Source organism: Sylvia atricapilla, chromosome 10, assembly GCF_009819655.1.
Source record: "Sylvia atricapilla isolate bSylAtr1 chromosome 10, bSylAtr1.pri, whole genome shotgun sequence".
NCBI lineage: Eukaryota > Metazoa > Chordata > Aves > Passeriformes > Sylviidae > Sylvia > Sylvia atricapilla.
In genome coordinates, this window is record NC_089149.1 from 6,826,666 (window position 1) to 6,845,555 (window position 18,890).

At 42.5% G+C, this 18,890-nt stretch overlaps 1 protein-coding gene across 5 annotated transcripts in view; it reads right to left on the minus strand.

Annotated features, from left to right (window-relative positions):
- Positions 1–238: 238 nt before the first annotated feature.
- Positions 239–18,890, minus strand: part of GNB4 (G protein subunit beta 4) — a 30,927-nt gene continuing 12,275 nt past the window's right edge. The window contains exons 2-11 of one of the 5 annotated variants that reach the window (XR_010744355.1): positions 15,110–15,208; positions 10,741–10,779; positions 9,920–10,026; positions 9,020–9,083; positions 8,145–8,307; positions 7,900–7,966; positions 7,566–7,767; positions 6,180–6,396; positions 4,840–5,042; positions 239–2,601 (exon numbers count right to left, since the gene is read on the minus strand). Coding sequence is in view for 3 of the 5 variants with exons in the window: in XM_066325766.1 (XP_066181863.1) it covers positions 4,936–5,042; positions 6,180–6,396; positions 7,566–7,767; positions 7,900–7,966; positions 8,145–8,307; positions 9,020–9,083; positions 9,920–10,026; positions 10,741–10,779; positions 15,110–15,166 (1,023 nt within the window). In the remaining 2 variants the exon portion in view is untranslated. Of the gene's footprint in view, positions 5,043–6,179; positions 6,397–7,565; positions 7,768–7,899; positions 7,967–8,144; positions 8,308–9,019; positions 9,084–9,919; positions 10,027–10,740; positions 10,780–15,109; positions 15,209–18,890 lie in introns of those variants that run through there. The other 4 variants (XR_010744354.1, XM_066325766.1, XM_066325767.1 and 1 more) reach the window with 4 other exon arrangements.

The following is an 18,890-nucleotide window of genomic DNA, read 5'->3' on the forward strand; positions in this document are numbered from 1 at the left end:
GGAGCATTTGTATTGACATTGTATCAAGATAAAACTTGCAATGCATGTGTTCTACAGTTATTTATTAAAAAAAGTCCTACCCCTGTGCTCCAGTAAGTTCTTTGGCAGCTCTGTCCCAGGTGGGGACCTGCACATCTCTCCCACAGGTAATGCAAACCCAGGACAGGGCCCAGCTGCTGCTCCATCCCCATCCCAGGCCAGGGGCTGCTCTAATACAACACTGACAGCTGAGCCAGGCTGGTTAAAAGCACTTGTTTATTGGTTACAATATCAACTCATGGCAACACCTTTCACTGAGCCACTGTACAAATACAAAGAAAAAGATCCATCGTGGAAAAAAAAAAAAGCTATAAACAAAGTTCATAGCAAGTGATTTTTTTGTCACAGGGAAGTCTTTTTACAACAGCACTGATAAAGAACAAATGGCACAAGTCCCTGGTTTTTTAATAGCTTAAATAAAAGCTTTAAGACTGTTTCTGAATACATACACAATCCAAAGGCAGTGCAGAATCACTTAATAATTGGTAACATTACCAAAGTTTTCCAAAGTAGTCAGCAACAAGTAAAAACAAAACAAGAGAAGCTGATGAGAGATGCTGGGAACTAAAGGCAAAGTAAAATGAAGCATGTTTAGAAGCACTTTGCTTTGGACTCCTTTGGACGTAATATGTACTACAAGTGTTCAGATGCTTTTATTTAAAAAAAAAAAAAAAAAAAAAAAACACAAAGAGAGCACCATTGTGTAAGTAAAACAAAGGCTTGAAATACCTAAGACTATTCCACCGAAGTCCGTATTAGTTAAAACCTAAACATACTGTGTGGTATAAGAATGTCAGGCACATGTAATCTGTTATCAGTTATATCAATTAGTAACACTGTTCACACATTTACCATAACAACACTGCATTAACATTCTGCATGTATTTTACATAACCAGCAATTGGATAAAAGGCTCTGGTGCCTCTGAAGTGTAGGAGTGTGACCAGCATGCATGCCAGAGTACTGGATACACAGTGCACCATCAACCCATGCTAAGTACTTGGACAGGAAATGCTATCTCAAAACCAGCCATTCTGCTACACAACCATTGATACCAACTAGTCCAATTAGCCAAAACTCTCACCAACATCTTAAAGCACAGCACTAAACCTAGTGGAGGTGACAGTGTCCCCAGAGAGGACAGACTACAACTCTTGGAATGTTTTCCACAATGTCTTCATTCCACCTTAAAGTAATTAATGTGAACATCATCGTGGGGCAAGCAGTTACACAACCGAAGGAAGGAGTCAACTACTTCCACCCCATGAGCCAGAGCAAGGCCACTCTGGGACCTGCTGCTGCTCCAGCTCAGCTTTGCCAGGGCGAGCTCAGGCCCTGTCCTGGGGCAGGAAAAGCCTCTTTATGCACCTTGTTCCCTCTGGAGTGGTGCAAATCCTGTCACACACGGAGCTGCGGGCTCCGCCAGCACTGCCGTGGATCTGCAGCGCAGCAGAGGACAGCAGTGTTTGGAAGGAAAAGGGCTGCAGACGGATGGAACCAGGCCACGTTACTGCAGTACTTGAGCAAACATCAGCACCAAGCCACAGCAGCTTTCTGTGGTTTCCAGAATCTCAAACTGCTTTCTTCACCAATGAACAGCTATCCAAGGCTGCATGGGAACAAGCCCAGGCTGGGCACTTGCCTGAAGGGAGAACTCTCTATTGCAAAGTTAAATCACATCAGAAAATGCTGACAAACTACCAGAACAAAATAAATCTTGTGACACCAAGCACACGGTTCTGCTTCCCGAGCCATAACAGATCACCTTTAGAAGAGAGGCTGGGCAAGAGTTACTCTGCCACTGTTTGGCACAATGCTCTTGGTTACTCCAGTTCTGTAATGACAAAACTTATTTGAACTTCAGCTAAGGATTTAGTCTGGCTACCAGCTTCTAAGGCCAGTGAAGACGTGCCCACTCATGCTGCAACACCTGCTGCAAGTTCACTGTAATGGTGCAGTCAGAAGTCACACAAGCTGCACACCGGGACCCACATCAACTGCAGGCACTCACCAGTTTCTCTGAAATTCAAAGCTGGGGTAAAATCTTTTAAGTAAAACCTATTAAGGGTCATTTTATTACCTTCCTTCTTTTAGGAGGAGTTTGAGCTTTTACTGCAAAAGCCACCTCCACTTCAGCCAGGGCTTCAACCTCCAGAGGTCCCTGCCAGCTGTTTGAAGAAGGGAATGCCACAGCCTGAGTGGTTCTGTGGCATCACATAGTACCTGTGGTACTGGAATCTGCAGGCTTGAAAAACGAACCCCCAGCCAGGGCAGTAATGGAACAGCAAAGGTCACCTGGGCAGGATCTGTCACAGGCTTCCTGCAGGCTCCAGAGACGCAGCAGACGCCGATTCCCGCGCTGTGCTCAGGCTGCTCCCTCGTGTGCTGACACCGGAGCCCCTCAGACCTGGGCTGAGCGAGGAGCAGAGGCAGGCAGAGCTCTCTGATGCCGCTGGACACCTCAGCAAGTAGCTGGCATTCCTTAGTATTTATTTTAAAAGCAGCTGAATCCAAGAGGCAACAGCCATCCAACAGTGACAGTGAAGTTATTTGCAGTAATACCTGTACAAGAGCCATTACCACTGTTACAGGCTACCTGAACCGGTAGGAAAAGTTATATACAGCTGTAAAATTTGGAGTTTCACAAGTAGAAACCAGTTTTAATACCAGAATGTAAAAATGGCACCTGTCTCGGCAAAGGTGTTGACTAGGAAATTGGTTCAAAACACACTTCTATGGAAAAAAAATTTTTTAGAAAAAGAATATTTTCTTAAAATTTCTTAGTAACAAATTTCCAGAATGATTCACTCAAGGCAGCTGTGAGTTAAAAAAAAAAATAATCAAGTGCACCACTAAAAAATAAACTGAGTCTGCAAGATCCCAAAGAGCTGCTCACTTAAGAGAGTTACAAGAATTCCATAGTAGTTCTATAAATGCAGACAGATCACAAAGCGAAACACTCAGGAATTCCTGTGAGACACAATACAGTGGGATTTTGGTCCTACACCACAGGCTGCTGTTAGGAAATGTTCCTTCTCCAGTATAAGAAATGCGTTTTTATTATTTTAAAAGTGAATTTACCGTGATTGGTACATTTGTGGTACCTTCACCATTATAGACATGGCGAGTTTACAGGCACAGTCTGGAAGTACTGAAATTTAGGATTAAAAAATGTCAGGAACTTGACAAAAGTCATCTCAGCCAGAAATCCCATTTGGATATACTACAGGATTCTGGGCCTTTCTCTTTGCTACCTGACCCAGAGACACCCAGACTCCCCATCAGTTCCAATGAATGATGACTAACATCATTTTCCAACCTAGTGATTTAAAATTCACGTTATCATTAACACAAGTCACTTAATAGAAGCCAATAGACTTAATCCCCCCATTCCAAAATAGCCACAGATGTTCAGATTCCCAAGGGAACATCCACTGTGAGTGCAGACATGCTGCCAGGCACCAAAAAGTTAAGCAACCTCCCTGGGCAGTTTCAAGTGGGCATCAGTCACATAATTTTCCTGTCTATGCACTGAACTGTATTTCTAAGCAACTGACATCAAAATCAGAACCAGGAAAGGAGCAGAAATGGCTGTTTCCAGTGCTGGAGCTGCAGAACATCTGGCATCTCAAAGCCCCCATGGCACAGCCCTCAGTGACCACACTGAACAAGCACATATGCTCAAGGTTATCCTGGCAGTTTTCAGGGGTCACACAGGTGCAGTTCAATTACACAATTCCTTTGGTAATTCCCACTGCACAGAACTGACAACAAGCACTTTTGGCTGTGGTGTGCTTTGGCAACCCCTGAATTTGGAGGAGAATTACAAGCAATTAACTGCACAGTTAAATCCTCTTTAGGAATTTAAGCAAAGTCCTCCTGAATTTCTCAGCTGGTGTGGAACGAGCGAGCTCTGCAGACACTGCTCTGGGCTCTGCACAGCAGCCAAGTCACTGAGTGCAGATCAGCTGGAGCTTGTGAGGAGCCAAACCCACACATTTGGCCAGAGCTGAGCTGGCCACAGCACTCGGCCACTTGGCTTCTGTACCCATGGGCTGCATGGAGTAACTGATGCAAAAACCTGCAGGGAGGAAGCTAAAACGTCTGGATTTCTTTTATTTTCCAACTATCTCTGCTGTTGGTGCGAGTCTACCTGGCGTTAACTCCTTGGTGTTTGGAGGTCATGACTGCCAATGGATGAACCAGGAACCACTGGCTTGAAGGAAGAACCCCCCTGATCAAAAACAGGCAAGCAGGTCAAGAAGTGAGTGAATAAGGCGGTGGGTTTTAACTGGGAGTCTCCAGGGCCTTTAAAAAAAATTCAAATGCCTTCCATTATAAAAAACACATACATACCACTGGCTTAACTTTATCTACAGTAAATTCACAAAAACATTTAAAACAGCAATCTAGTTCACCCACTACAAAACTCAGAAGTGACATCTCGGGTTAAAAGCAAAGCTATAAATGTAGTTCCTTAAAAAATGCAAACGTATTTCTTTACATACAGACAAATGTTACATGATTGGCTGCTATAATGTGTATATTCTGTTATGTACAAAAAAAAAAGGTACAGAATTAGCAGACTGAGCACAAGCAAAAACCCTTCAAGGACAATCTAACCAAACCACCAAAAACAAAAAGACTGGCTCTTAGTTTGTCGGTCACCATGATTATGTGTGCTGGCCCCTTTTAAAAAGTCAGTGATTTCTTCCCCCCTCCCCTATTTCTTCACTTGATTTTTTTTCTAGTTTACAGAAAGCCTTTTTGTGTAATAATCAGTGAATAGAAAAACTTCACCTGCAAATACAAGGTAGAAATGTTATTTCACAGCTATAGGCTGCAGCATTGATCTCTCCAGATCTCAAATGGAGAATGTACATGTTTGGCTCCCAGTTAATTCCAGATTCTGAGAAAACTGTCCCAAGACCCTGTAGCTACAGCCATGCCGTCATCAGTAACACCTAAACAGCTGACACGGTTGTCATGGCCAGCCAGGACACCTGGAAAAGAAGAAGCAATGGAAGTTTAGTGTCTGCAGGATGTCAAGGACTTCAGTTGTTGCTCTCCTCTCCCAGGTAAGTCTTACATGTACTAAAAAAGATGTAATGGAAGATCTTAATTCTCTTTTTCTCTCTTTACTCTGAGGAACCACATAGACCATAACAGCCTTACCAAAAACCCAACAATAAGGTATGTAAAAAATATCTACACACAATATTGCCTCTGTTTTTGTCTCTGCCCTTATGACTTCTCCTCCCTAATCAGACTCTCTACCGGTTTTCCCATTTCCTACAGTGCTATCCACAATTTCAGCCATCAAGCACTTCCAAAATCCAATGTGATGTCTCCTGACAAAGCCCTGGATGCATTAACTACCTTGAGTTTCCCAAGGTTTGCCAACCCTAGGGAGTACAAATCCCCCATGTATTGTGACAAACCAAAGAGCAGCACTAGCGTGCCTCTTTCCTTCTTTGGTTCTGTTTTCTGTCTGCCTCTTCCTGCCCTTGTCTGCTCTCCCAAGGTTCCTCATCCAGGTCTGGTAGAACGGAGGAAAAGGATCTATTTTCTGTCTGAACAGCAGAACTGATGTTCAGAACTGAACCAGGCCCAAGCATTTAAGTTACTGTAAGTGAGAAATAGCTGTGCTATAAACGTTCTGTGTCCTGAAAAAAGTGACTGATTCAAGGACCAGAAGGATCCGCTTTCCCTCTCTCCCAACAGCAGGGAATGCAAAGCAAAAAGACTCCTGTAGCTAAATCTGCATTACTGCCACTCATGGGTGCAAAAGTCAATGCAAAGGTGTAGTTTTGCACTACTTAATGCCATACGCTTCAGTGAAATACAATTTCTGTAGATGCAATTTTGGAGGGCCTTCCTCAGCCTCAGGAGCTGGGATCTCCCAGCACAGAGATCTCTGAAGCCCAAGAACAGGCCTGTTCTCCTGACCCCTTAACTGCTCACACCACGGAGATGGAAGTGAAATGCAGTGTAACTTCTGCAAGACATAACCAAATGCACTAAAAGGATGCTCTTTCGAGAGAAAACAGAAAGCAGACCCCACACCAGCCGCACTGCAGTGCCCTGGCTCTGCACTCTGCAGGGCTGCCGAGGCTGGGCACCAGCAGCAGTGTCCTCACCTGCCCTCTCCCCTTTGAGGGTGTCCCACACGTTGCAGTTGAAGTCGTCGTAGCCGGCGAGCAGCAGGCGCCCGCTCTTGGAGAAGGCCACGGAGGTGATGCCGCAGATGATGTTGTCGTGGGAGTACATCATCAGCTCCTGGTCCGCGCGCAGGTCGAACAGCCGGCACGTGGCATCGTCAGAGCCCGTGGCAAACGCGTGTCCATTGGGGAAAAACTGCAACGGGACACAGGGTTGGCACCACAAACACACAGTAGGCACGTGCCAGTCAGGAAATACACTGGGCATGTGTCAGTCAGAAAATACACTGGGCGTGTGTCAGTCAAACAACATCACGGGATTATTTTACCAGACGGAGAAAGAATGTTTTACTTTAAATAAATATCTGCATGTTGAAAATGCTGTGCAAGGGGACACCTCTGGAACAGTACTGGGGACATCAGCATGACTGGAATTGTAGCCAGACAGTTCCTGTGTGTGCTCTAACAGGAGTCACAGGGGATGCCACGGACTCCTACAAAATGAAGCAAACCCCAGCTCTGCACATCCTGGCTGAAGTGGAACACAATGTTCCATCCTGAGCTGGTCAGCCAGGTTGGTTCAGCCAAGACAGAAGACTGCAAACAAGCAATTCAATTTCCTAAAAAAAACCTACTCCAAATCAGAGTTATTCTCTCAACAGCAATATTGATTGAAATGGGAATGGAGAGAGCCCAGCACATCTCAGGGTCCAGGTCTAAGTATAGGAACTGCATTTTTGTACTGGTCATGTGTTTGGTATTTTCTCAGCCTTAACAATTTTTCATGTTTATCAAAAACAGATGAAGTTTCGACTTAGATTTCTTTCTCTATTTACTAGAGCCTAGATCTTGCAGATCAGAACATACTGTTACTATGACAGAGGGGAAATATAATCCAGTTTCTAAATATCACCAAATTATTCCAGGAATAATTCAACATCAATACTGATTTTAAATGCCTTCCAGAATATTTTGGTGAAAGCTCTTTTTGTTAAACAAAAAAACTTTAAGATGAGGATGGTTGGCTGTGTTGCACCCTCTCAGTATATTGCATTTATCTAAAATTTTCAGTTTTTAACACATTGCCACACTGCAGAAAGTTTCCCTAGTCCATTCTGTACCTCTTAAAAAAACTGTTGTCTCAGTTACTGAATAAAAGCACAGGTGACACTATTCCAGGAACAGCACAGTGCATCACAGATAATGGCAATAATAATTCAGTCACAAAGTAGATTTTAAGTTATCACACAACCTTCTCCATTACATACAATTTAACATTCTCTACCCTAAGTGATTTTAAATCAAGGTAGCTCAGTAGACTCTAAGCTGAAATCATGCAAATGTAGAAGCAGGAGGCTCACTTACACAAACCGCGTTGATGTCTGACACGTGGCCCGTGAAGGACTGCCGGCACATCCCATCACGGATGTCCCACAGCTTCGAGGAGGCGTCGCAGGCGCCCGACACAAAAGTCCTCATGTCTGGACTCAGAGACAGGCTCATCACATCTCCAGTGTGCCCAGTGAACGTGGTGGTCTGCTGGCCAGTTTCAATGTCCCACAAAGCACTGCAGGTGAAGTTAACACAACGTCTGTCATTAGTTCAGAGTTCAAGTTTGAAATACAAATTAAGGCACTGGAGAGAAAAAAAAAGAAAGAAAGGGGAAGTGGGGGAAGGCCAACAGGGCTCAAAAACTCACCATGTGGTGTCTCCTGAGCTAGTGACAATTTGGTTGTCATCTAGGAAGCGACAACAGGACAAGTATCCTAAAAACAGAACAGTTGTGTAAGGTTTAGACCCAGGAGTAATGAGCGAAGGTTAAAATGCAAGAAGAGCATCCAAGCTCTCCCCCAGCGGGTCCACAGCAGCAGAAGCATTGCCCAGCCCCAGGCAGGAGTGTTTCCCCGGGGGCAGTAACAGCAGCGAGGCAGGAGCAGAGCTGACCTGTGTGCCCCGGCAGCTCGCGGCTCACGCGGACGTTGCCCTCCCGCGTTTTCAGGTTGTAGATGGAGCAGATGTTGTCCAGGCCCCCGCAGGCCACGTAGTTCCCCGAGGGAGCGTAGGCACAGGTCATCACCCAGGAGGACCTCAGGGGGATGGCGTGCATCTGCAGAGACACAGCCCCTGGTCAGAGCACACAGGCCAGCCCCTGGGCTCACAGCACACCACAGCCAGCTCACTGCACTTTACACACCCACACCTCCTGTGGTGACAGACACCAGCACGATCTGCAGGACAGGGCTACACATTTCAGTACCTTATTTCATGGCAAAGCTATTGTAAACTTAAACATTCGCAATGTTTGTTTATTCTAGTTAAGACTTCTCTGTCCAATTCTTTTACATCTTTAAACTATAGGGTGTAAGACAGGATGGTTGTCCCCATGGAGACTGCAGAGTTTACAGAAGCACAGCTCCACTCCACGCTACCTAAGCTTCTCCCTAACAGCTGTTTTAATTCCTTCTCCTTCCTCTGCCCTCAAACCCAAAGCACTGACTAAATTCTGAGGCTGTTTATTTTTGCAATTCAAAACCAAATCAGTTTCAGAAGCAACACCACACAGGCAGAGAGCTACAGCTATTGCACTAGGCAAGTAAGAGTGAAAATGTTACACATTACTATGTAATTAACTATTGCTTCAGAGACACAACCTATAACACATCACTGGTGCTCACCTGGCCATGAAAGGAATCAAAAGATTGTCTGAATGAGAAAGACTGCTTTGATTTTTGACTTGCAACCATGGTAAAAAACACACACAAACCCATTCAAACACACAACTTATACATGAATTTTTGATAAGGATTATAAATAACTACCTTATTTGTTGTATAACTATCCCAAATAATTAGTTTTCCATCTTGAGAAGCACTGACTAGTAGCCTAAATATGAACAGAAAATATGTCAATATAAAACAAACAAACAAAAAAATCTCAAAATAGACATACATCATATCATGCATGATTATCATGTGATTCAGAAGTTTCATAATTTCTTTATTACCCTCTGATTTTTCATTTTTATTTGAGGGGTGCATTTGCTGGAAAAAGTCTGCAAAGATCTAGATTTTTGTATCACCTGACTGAGAAATCCCATGGAGACTCATGATCAAAAATGAACCCAAGTGAAAAACTCACTGAAAACACATTTTATGAACTCTCTTCACAACTGCATTCATTATTCATATAACCACACAGTTATAGAAAAGTAAATAAGGAATTTAGGCAAAAAGGAATCTTGAGAACAGACTCTAGATGAATTCCTCTCTGGAGGACGTGATACAGAGCAGACCACGAGGCAGTGTTTACACCTCACCATCAGCTGCTCTAAAGGCAGCAAAACAAAACTCTTAAGTTACTTTTCCCACTATGTACAAAAGGATCTTTCTTTTAATGAAATAAAAATTTGTCAGGAAAGTTTTTAAATCCCTACCACAGAAGTTACATAATTATTCAACATCTTGGAAAGTACAATATCCAACATTCCAAAAAATATGCCTCATCATGTACTCCCTCTTGCTTAAACAGAGTCAAAAACTTAAGTTAAAACTGAAATGAGGAGAAGGCAAAATATCTGTGGCAAGAGCAGGCAAAGCAGCGGTGGGACAAAGGCACCCACAGCACCCCATGAGGCTCCCAGGACCCGAGATGAGACTGAAGGTGCCAGTGTGACCTGCAGCCCTCCAGTGGCAGTCTGAGGCTCCCTGCCCTGCACACACCTGGAGTCAGATCCCCAGTGCATGGCGTAGATTTTGGCTAAGTGACCTCTGAGCGTGCGCCGGGTTCGCATTTGGATTCGACCCACCGAGTCCAGACTTGTTGTGATCTAAAAATAAACACAACCAACCCCTGAGATACTGGGAACTATTTTTAATGCACAAGATAACAAAAATACACTTGAACTTTGATAGAATTATCTATCTTGGCACGCAACAGAAATAATTTAAAAAAATAGGATACTGGTGTACACCCAGCAACACTGACACAAACAGATTTTACAGAAGACATAACACCCTTCACAATGGCTACAATGAAACTTCAGGACACTCTTTTAAAATACTTCTACATTATACTAAGACTATTTCAGATTATAAAATCTGAAAGTTTTCAATTTAAACCAAAGAAAGAAAATGCTCCAGTATTTACTGCACTGTTACTTTTTAAAGCATGGCAGAACTTCGCATGCAAAATAATTCTGTTTCCAAAAAACTACTAAAAATATTTATTTAAGTCTTTCTAAATATATTTAACACAATAAACATATCCTACTTAAAAGGTAAAGTGGAAGCAGGATCCATTACGATGGTGGGGGCATTTTGACTGGTTGGGGTTTTTTGCTGTTTTGTTTATTTGGATTTTTTTGGCGAGGCTTTGTTTAGTTTTAAGAAACTGTATAAAATACAGAGGACATTTCCAAAGGCTTCTTTCACTTTGTTCTTTCAGTTACTGAACAGGAACATGCCAGAGTCAAAACTTGGTATTTTTATTTTTTTATCTCTCAAGTAAAAGAGATTTCTCTAAACAAAGAACAGAAACATACCTGAGCAAGAGTTGTGTCACTACAGGCTTTCCTGGCATCCTGAAACAAAAAATGGAACCAGCTGAATTGGAAAGGAAACACTAAACATCAACTGAGAGGGTCTAAAGGAAAAGCAACTCTTGAGCTACATTTCAACACTCAAAGCCACACACCATCACCAACTGACATGCCAATATTCCTTCTGTCACCCTAATTTGTTTTATTGTTCAAGGAATCTAAAAAACAATGGCACACAAGGAGGGGTAGTGGAGGAAGAGGGACTTAAGAAGGGCCATGCGCCAGCAGCCTTTGAATCTCCCTTTCTACAGACTATGGGATTCAAAGGCATTTGGAGCCATCCTGAAGTCCCAGTGCCTACCCTGTTCCCTGTATTCCTTCCCTGGGGTGGATGTGCTTGCTCAGGGTGTGCTGAGCACAAGGGAAGAACTGATCCACCTGGAAAAGCAACCACATATTACACAGGATTAGCAAGCTCTGTGCCACACGAGGCTCTTGCACAAATTAATCCCCTTGCTGGCTGGGAGAAGCAGGGTGAAAATCAGCAGGCAGGATCTGGGGAGCAGGACAGACAGCAGGATTACCAAAGCTTAGTGATGATGTTCTTGACACAGCTTCAAGGGGAGAAAATGGCCCAGTAACACCCTCACCCACTTCATGGAATGGGTGGTGTTCAGATCTCCACACAGACACTCCATGGTTCTTTATCTCAGACTCTAGGACACAGGACTTGTTTCCTGCGTATATGATTCAACCTGACCTAGAAAACAGACTTGACTTCTGTTTGCATAATTCAGAGTCCCAGACTGAACCTTTGACACAGGTGAGCTCCACTGAGCCTCACCTGCAACAGTGATTGTGCAAGACCTGGTTTTAGTCACAGCTGTGACTGCACCGCTCTCCTGCAGCTCAGGGCCCGGCCCCAGAACACAGAAACAGGCACATGGCCAGCACCTCCTTCTGAGAAAATGGTTTAAACCGGCTTGAAGTTAGACAAGAACTGTGCAGCACAAGTTAAACATGGTTTAAACTGCCTGAAAATTAGACAGGAACTGCACAGCACAAGTTGAAGTCAAAACCATCAACAGCCATATCAAAGGAGCAGCCACAGAACCCTCTCAGCTTCTGGCAATTTCTCCAACTTCTGCAACCACTGAAGCAGCCACCCAAAAACAATGGTGCCTCTTCAGCAGCACTCTGTGCGTCCCTCCAAAGTTCAGTCAGTGCAGGGATGGCCACGTCCCCCTTGAGAGCAGGAACAGAAACATCAGCTCGCACATTTTGGAACTGTCTCAACACGTTCTGGCTGGGATCTTCAATTTTCTTCCAGCTCTTGCTTGAGAGTTACTTGACATTGCAACTTTAACATTTCTTAAGTGCATGTTTATTTTCACCACCTTTTATAGCTCTCCTCCCAAAAAGCAAGCCTGAGAGTGGATTAAGTCATCTCAACTTATTTTTATAATGTCTGAACTGTAGAAATATTTATAAAATGTTGACGTCTGGAATCAGGAGGGGTTTAAAATACCAGAGCAGTAAATCCCTCAGCACTCAGGACTTATTTCACCCACAGGAAGAAAGACACTGGGTTTTAAACGACTACTTGTTGGTTGTCCTGAAATAGTTGAAAATGTTTAACATAAAATTAATTCTGAATGCAGTCTGAATGAAACAAAGCATTTTTTTCTCTTTAAGAGCAAGCTATTAGCAACTCCTATATTTGAGGCTGTCTAATACTTGCCATACAATTGGCAAAATTGCAGGAAAAGGAGAGTTTCAACAGGCTATTTTAATTCTTACCTTGAAACTGTATTTCTACACATGCATCATCATAACAGAATCATTAGTGTCAAAACATAAAAAAGCTCTTCTATGTAATTGCAGATTTTCCTCAGTTCATGCAGTAGACAATGTAAAATTTGTGAGAAAAATCTAACTGCTTGATCAGTGTTTCTTAGCACACACTTCAGATTGCAGTCTTTTTCCCAAACTACATGTATTTTTTTAAAATATAGTGTGTTATTTGTCCAGAATGTCTGGTTCAAATGACACTGTGCCAAGTAAGCAACAGTTCTAAAACTCATTTTTCCTCAATTTCAGTTCTCACAGTGAGGACACATGTATCACATGGGAACTTCATTACAGACAGAACTAAGAATTAACTTTAACTATCAAGTCATCTGACAGATATGTGACAATTCCTTGTTCAGTGTTCCAACTTCCTGCACTAAAAACTCCTGCAGTCTCAGGTTGTGTATTGTCTGTGCACAGACCAGAGCTCCAGCTGCTGGGGAGAGAGATGCCCACATCACCTAGATACTGCAAAAATAAAATTGAAAGTCATGAAATACTTCTGAAGTATTGCAGGTTGAAGTCCATCAGGGAATCAACAGCTCTGTGCCACAGTTTCTACACCTTAGGACACTGATAGGTACAATCTTGTCTGGACCTCACTTCTAGGCACAAAGCTGATTTTCTGGGATTATACTGTTAGAAGAAATTTCAGACAAAACCCAAGAGCTGTCAACAACTAAGACAGCAACATGTCAGCTATACATAAAACATCTAATGGTATTAGTGACCTCATCTCTTTTTAGGAGTGCATCAAAAATAATTCCTGAAAACAACCAGCCCAGTAGATATCCCTGACACTTAAAACCCCATACTTTTCAGATCCTGTATCTATCCTCTTACCCATCCCCCCAAAAAACTGTGCAATGACTTAAGAAGCAAGAGAAGTAGTCATCTGTACAAATATGAAATTGAATTATTTGGTCAGAAAGTTTCATGGACATTAAGTCATCAGGAACATTTTTTATTGTCTATTAATCTGAAGTTAGAATTAAGGACAAGGTATCCAAGCCTGCACTCAGATACCAAGAGGCAATCACCAATTGCCACTGCTGAGCCAAGGGACTCCAAAGACAATATATTCTTGGTTACTCAGCTCCATCTGATCGATCCACTTACAAGTTTGGGTGGCAGAGTTACAAAGGAAATGTTAAATCAACCTAAAGCCACAAAATGGAGTCATTACCCAAGTGCCAATCAGATTTTTATGCTCCAAAATTCAAAACATAAGCAAATGTTCCTGCAGCACAGTTTAAGCCCTCTAACTCACCTGGTAGCTCCTTCTTCCCACAAGTTTGCATGAAACCAGACTCACTGATTACCAAGACTGAATAAAGACTAAACTGGCTCCTCCCAACACAACATAATGATAAAGTCTTTACACAGCATGCAGAGGAAGAAATGAAAAATTATGTACCCCTTTTAGCAGTGTAATTCTGTAATAAAGCTTTTGAAATGTCCTGGACTCCAACAAAACTGGGACAGAAACACCCCTTAGTATTTTAAGCTAAAAATTATTTGTATCCTCTACAGAGCTGATGGAAGGGGCACCCAGTGCCACCTTGTCTTTCCCCAGGGTATTAGTGAGAACAGGACACAGAGCTCTCCTTGGGTGGCACTGAATGAGCAGCATTTGCCCCCAGCACAGCCCTGACACATCAAGTGTGCTCAGCACGTGGCTGACAGCACCCAGCAGCCTCACACCTCACAGCAGACACTACAGAACAACTGCTGCAGATGCCACGCTAAAAAAATCCTCTGGGCATGCAACATATTCCAGGAAGCCTCTACTCTTCATTGATAGGAATGTTTGCAAATAGGCCATTCCCATATAAATCAGATTTATGAATGCTGCATGCTTTGAAAATTTTGATGAAAAATAAACAGACTTTAAAGATCTTCATTATATTTTACCGAAAACTGCAACACTGACATATAAATGCACGTTGCAAAACATTCCTGGAAAACTGACTTTGGGCATGACAGCTCATACTTGGTTTGTCTTCACTGAGTAAATACAACCAAAAAATAGCCTGTATGAAGGCATCAGCATTTAATAAAAATAAACTCAACAGGAAGCCAAGAAACAGTGCTTGTAGAAATGACATCCACCCTGGAAGGCTCTCTCACACTCCCTGCATTAACCTCAGGCTTCCCAGGGGTCACTTTCAGCCAAGGACCAAGCTTTTCTGAGACCCTTAAGCCAAACCTGTCATGCCTAGGTTCTAGAAGTTTGCTGCTCCCTTCTGTTTTTAAAAACCCAGAACATAAAACTTACAGAAACACATACAGCCCCTAGCACCAAAACTCAGCAAACTTCAACAGGAAATACAACATTTTTGTTCAAGAAATATTACCAAATTACTTCATTATACCAATGTTTTTTCTGATTTTTACCCAAATATTCTGAAAATATTTTAAGCTCTGCACGAGTTGAACAGGAACAACTGATAGATTATTACAGTTTACTCCCTTAGAGGAGGAACTTTATCATGGAAAACCAGCAATTCACAATTCTTACTCTGATTTGGTTTCGCAGCTGCTCTGCCTCCTGCCGTAACTGCTCCAGCTCACTCATCTTCTCAGCCTCTGCTTCTCACGCTCCACTGGTGAAAAAAACCTGCCAAGAAGAGGGAAGAAAGAGATACTGCAAGTTATTTTTCTCCTCTTTAAAAAACATTACAAAAAACGTAAGAATCTGTGCATATATGTATTTTTATTCTGCTTTTAAAAAGGCTTCCAAATAGACATTCCCTTTAGTACACCGTGTTAATGAATTTGGCAGGACCTAAGTGATTTCAATTCCTGAATTACCACAAAAAGCAGAATTAAGTGAAGCCTATTTTGAATATAAAAGCAACTGTCAACAGAACCACCCACTGTACTTTATAAACCTGTTTTGTAGCAGCTCCCTGCTCCCCCGCCCAGAAATCCCTGTCAGTGTGTGCCCCGGGATGGCAACACTGAGCAGAGGCTGCAGGTGCCCCCAGCATTTACCCCTGGGCTCAACAGGGCTGTGATACAGGCACCCTGCACAGGACATCCAAGGCAGACTTGTTTTGAATTAAAGATGAAATTTTTTGAATCCTAGACTACAGCTGAAATAGCAGATTATCTCCACTTTCTTCTCTCTCTTTTTTTTTTCTTTTTTTTTTTTTTTTTTTTTGAGCAAGGCACAATGATATTTTCATTTCAAAAGCACCCACGGAGTGAGAAGGGATAGCAAAGATACCAAGCCCTCCCTAAAAGCATCCTTGTGCTGATACAGCCCTCAGCCTCTTAAAGCAGTTGTCATCTGAAGGAGGACTCAGAACAACCTTAATAAAAAGATGAATTGACAGTAAGACCACATACGGACACACTTCCAGGCTAGTAATTATTTTTTTTTCCAAATCAGATTTCTGCATTCGATTTTTTTCAGTGTGTTGAAAACAAAGTTTCCTCAGATCAATTTTCAGGTTTTTTTATCCCCAGCAGAGCAGTGCAGCCAAACACCACTAGAGACCTCTTAAGTCTATTCACACACATGGAGACTTCAAATTCCTTGCAGTGAAAGCAACATTAGCAAGTAAATTGCTCACAGACAAGCCAGGCACTTATTTGTAATCTTTTCATGACAGAAAAAGTGCACCAGAAGGGTGATGATGGTGGTCCCATGACATTTTATAAAAAGCCAAAATACTTCCAGCTTGTAGAATAAGACAGACAAGTCAGACTACTACTCACAAAATGAAAATTGAAGAAGGAAGGAAAAGAAGCAGGAAGAAGAACCTATTCAAAACATTAGTCTATGCTTCCTATTTAGTCCACTGAAAAATGGCCAAAAAACAGAGGAAGAAAGGTCACAGTGTGTCTGGTAAGTTGTAGACCTCTGGGGGAAACCCCTTTATTTGGTCTGGCTACTGGTTCTCTGCAGTTCAGTAGTGATGTGCTCTAAAAGACTGACTCTGGAAAGGTTTTTTCCATCTATAAAACCCATAGTCAAAGACTTAAAAGAGCGAGAAGTTTTGGTTCGAAGCAATTTGTAGTAAAATAATCATCCTTGGACTAACAGTTTATACAAGTGTTTGAGAGCTACAAAATTTATTGCTGCTTAAGAAGAAAAGTATCTACTAATTATCCATCTACTTCCTTTCACTCTCTCTACTTCCCACAGGTCCAAGACCATTTCAGAACCAGCCCACAAACATACATTAAGCTGGATCATCTCCAAATCAAAATCCACCCTCATCAGTAAGAGGGATGGTGACTCAGCTCTAACCAGTATTTCCAGCTGTATGTAAGCAAACTGTGAGGTTCACACATCTCCCTTCCTTAAACCTGTGCTCTGTTCAACTACAAGCGTGGTGTAATTCATATGGGAATTCTCCAGGAGACTTCTCCATTTCCTACTGTGCTCCTTTTTCAGAAGCCCAGACTATTTAACATTGAATCCACAGCAGGCATAATACACAAGCCATCAACACTCTTGTCCAATTTTAAAGATTAAGCAATAAAAACCTTACTTTAGCACATACATTAATCAAGTTTAATGACAACCTTAACGCCTTTAATGGGAATACCTCTATGAAATATAGTCCCACTTTCAGTTCTGACAATGTCAAATTAACCTTTTCAGTATGATTTTCCCTTTTATTCCAGAACCTACTCAAAGGTAACAGACAAAACAATGGTCTCAAAGATCTAAAGCCAGCCAGTCGTGCTGCCTGCCAGTGTTTAGCAGTCTTGTGTGCTATTTTTAACAGGAGATAAAGATTCCTAGCAGGGAAGTTGATGTATCTCTAATTTTCTGAGAAGGGAAGTCAGCTTCTGCCCTGTGATGTGCCACACACTTCAGTGCTCTGGAGACAGTCACTTCAAATTCTCACAGAGAATTACTGATCATAAAGAAAGTGACATTATTCACAACTGGAAGCATGCATGGCCAGTCACAAGCACCCAAAGTCAGGGCAGTTTTCTGTTCACAGGTAAAGCTGTGAGCAGATTTGAGAATGAGCAGTAGTATTGCACTGGCAATCAGTGACAATTCTGCACAGAAAGTTAATGTCAATTAATGTCACTTGTATCAGCACTGCTCACCACTAATCCCATTGCTGCACCAGCAGCTGCACAGCTGTTAAACTTCACAGCTTTAAATCGTGTTACACTTCTCCAAGTTCCTACATGGACAAACTCCAGAAGCCTTCTCACTCACCCACATGTCTTCAGTTTAAAAATAATTTAGAAGTGAATAAAAGGATAATGATCCTTCATATTTTTGAAACAAACTTTTAGTAGTGGAAAAGCCCTAGCAGCACCAGCATGTTCTAAATCTGCAAAGCCTTAAGCATTACTGCTCAGTAGAAGAAATGTGTCAGTGGTTCAAGGTCAAGCTATACCTCAATGAGCAGAGCTGCCCTCAAACCAGCACACACTCCCACAAAATCCAGGTTCACTTTAGAACTGCTTCACTCTAGCATTAAGCATTAAAGTTCCTTTCCAGTAGACAGCATTTGAACAGCTAACTCTGAGATATTAAGCTATGTATAAACACCAAGATACTACAGTAAACAAACTAAGTGCAGTTCAACTATTAAACTGAAGTGTATCCAACAGTGTTGCACTGCCTGGCAGCAGCTCCCCATGCAAAGGTCTGTGTGCTTAGATCATCACTCACCATTAAGTATTTAGCAGAACTGGGAGAAAGATGCTCCCACTTGGGATTTTTACTTTTTTTTTCAAGCAGTATTTTCCTGTGCCCACAGGAAGCTACAGAAACTGAGTGGGCAGGGAGGAAGCTCTCACGGATGCATTTCCAGATTCACACTAACTCTGCAAGCAGCATCTCTGAACTCCTGTGAAACTCCTGTGGGAACATCTTACTGATGTCACCAGACTCACAACAGCAACACAGGAAGATAAGCACATGCTTGGAAGCTTGGAACCCGTGGATGCATCTGTTTTAACACTTCTGATGCTCCAGCACTATGGTTAAAGAGAGGTAGTTATGTGCAAAGACCATTCATTACCCACACTAGCTTTACTTGCTGTACTGTTGTTTTTAAGCCTACCAGTGAGGTGACCAGTGAAGCACAGAAGAACACAAGGCTGAGATGCTTGGCAGCCCTGGCAAAGCAGAGGCTGCATCCTACAAAGCTGTCCTCACTGCAGAGAAGCAAGGCACCACCACAACCTTGAAGTGTGCTACCAGGCATCAGGTAAACAACTTATGTTTTATCAGATTAAATGCTGGGACTGCTTTGGCAGGGCTTACAAGGATTGCCAAGAACAGAGGTGATCTCTGTGTTGCAGGTTTTTCATCA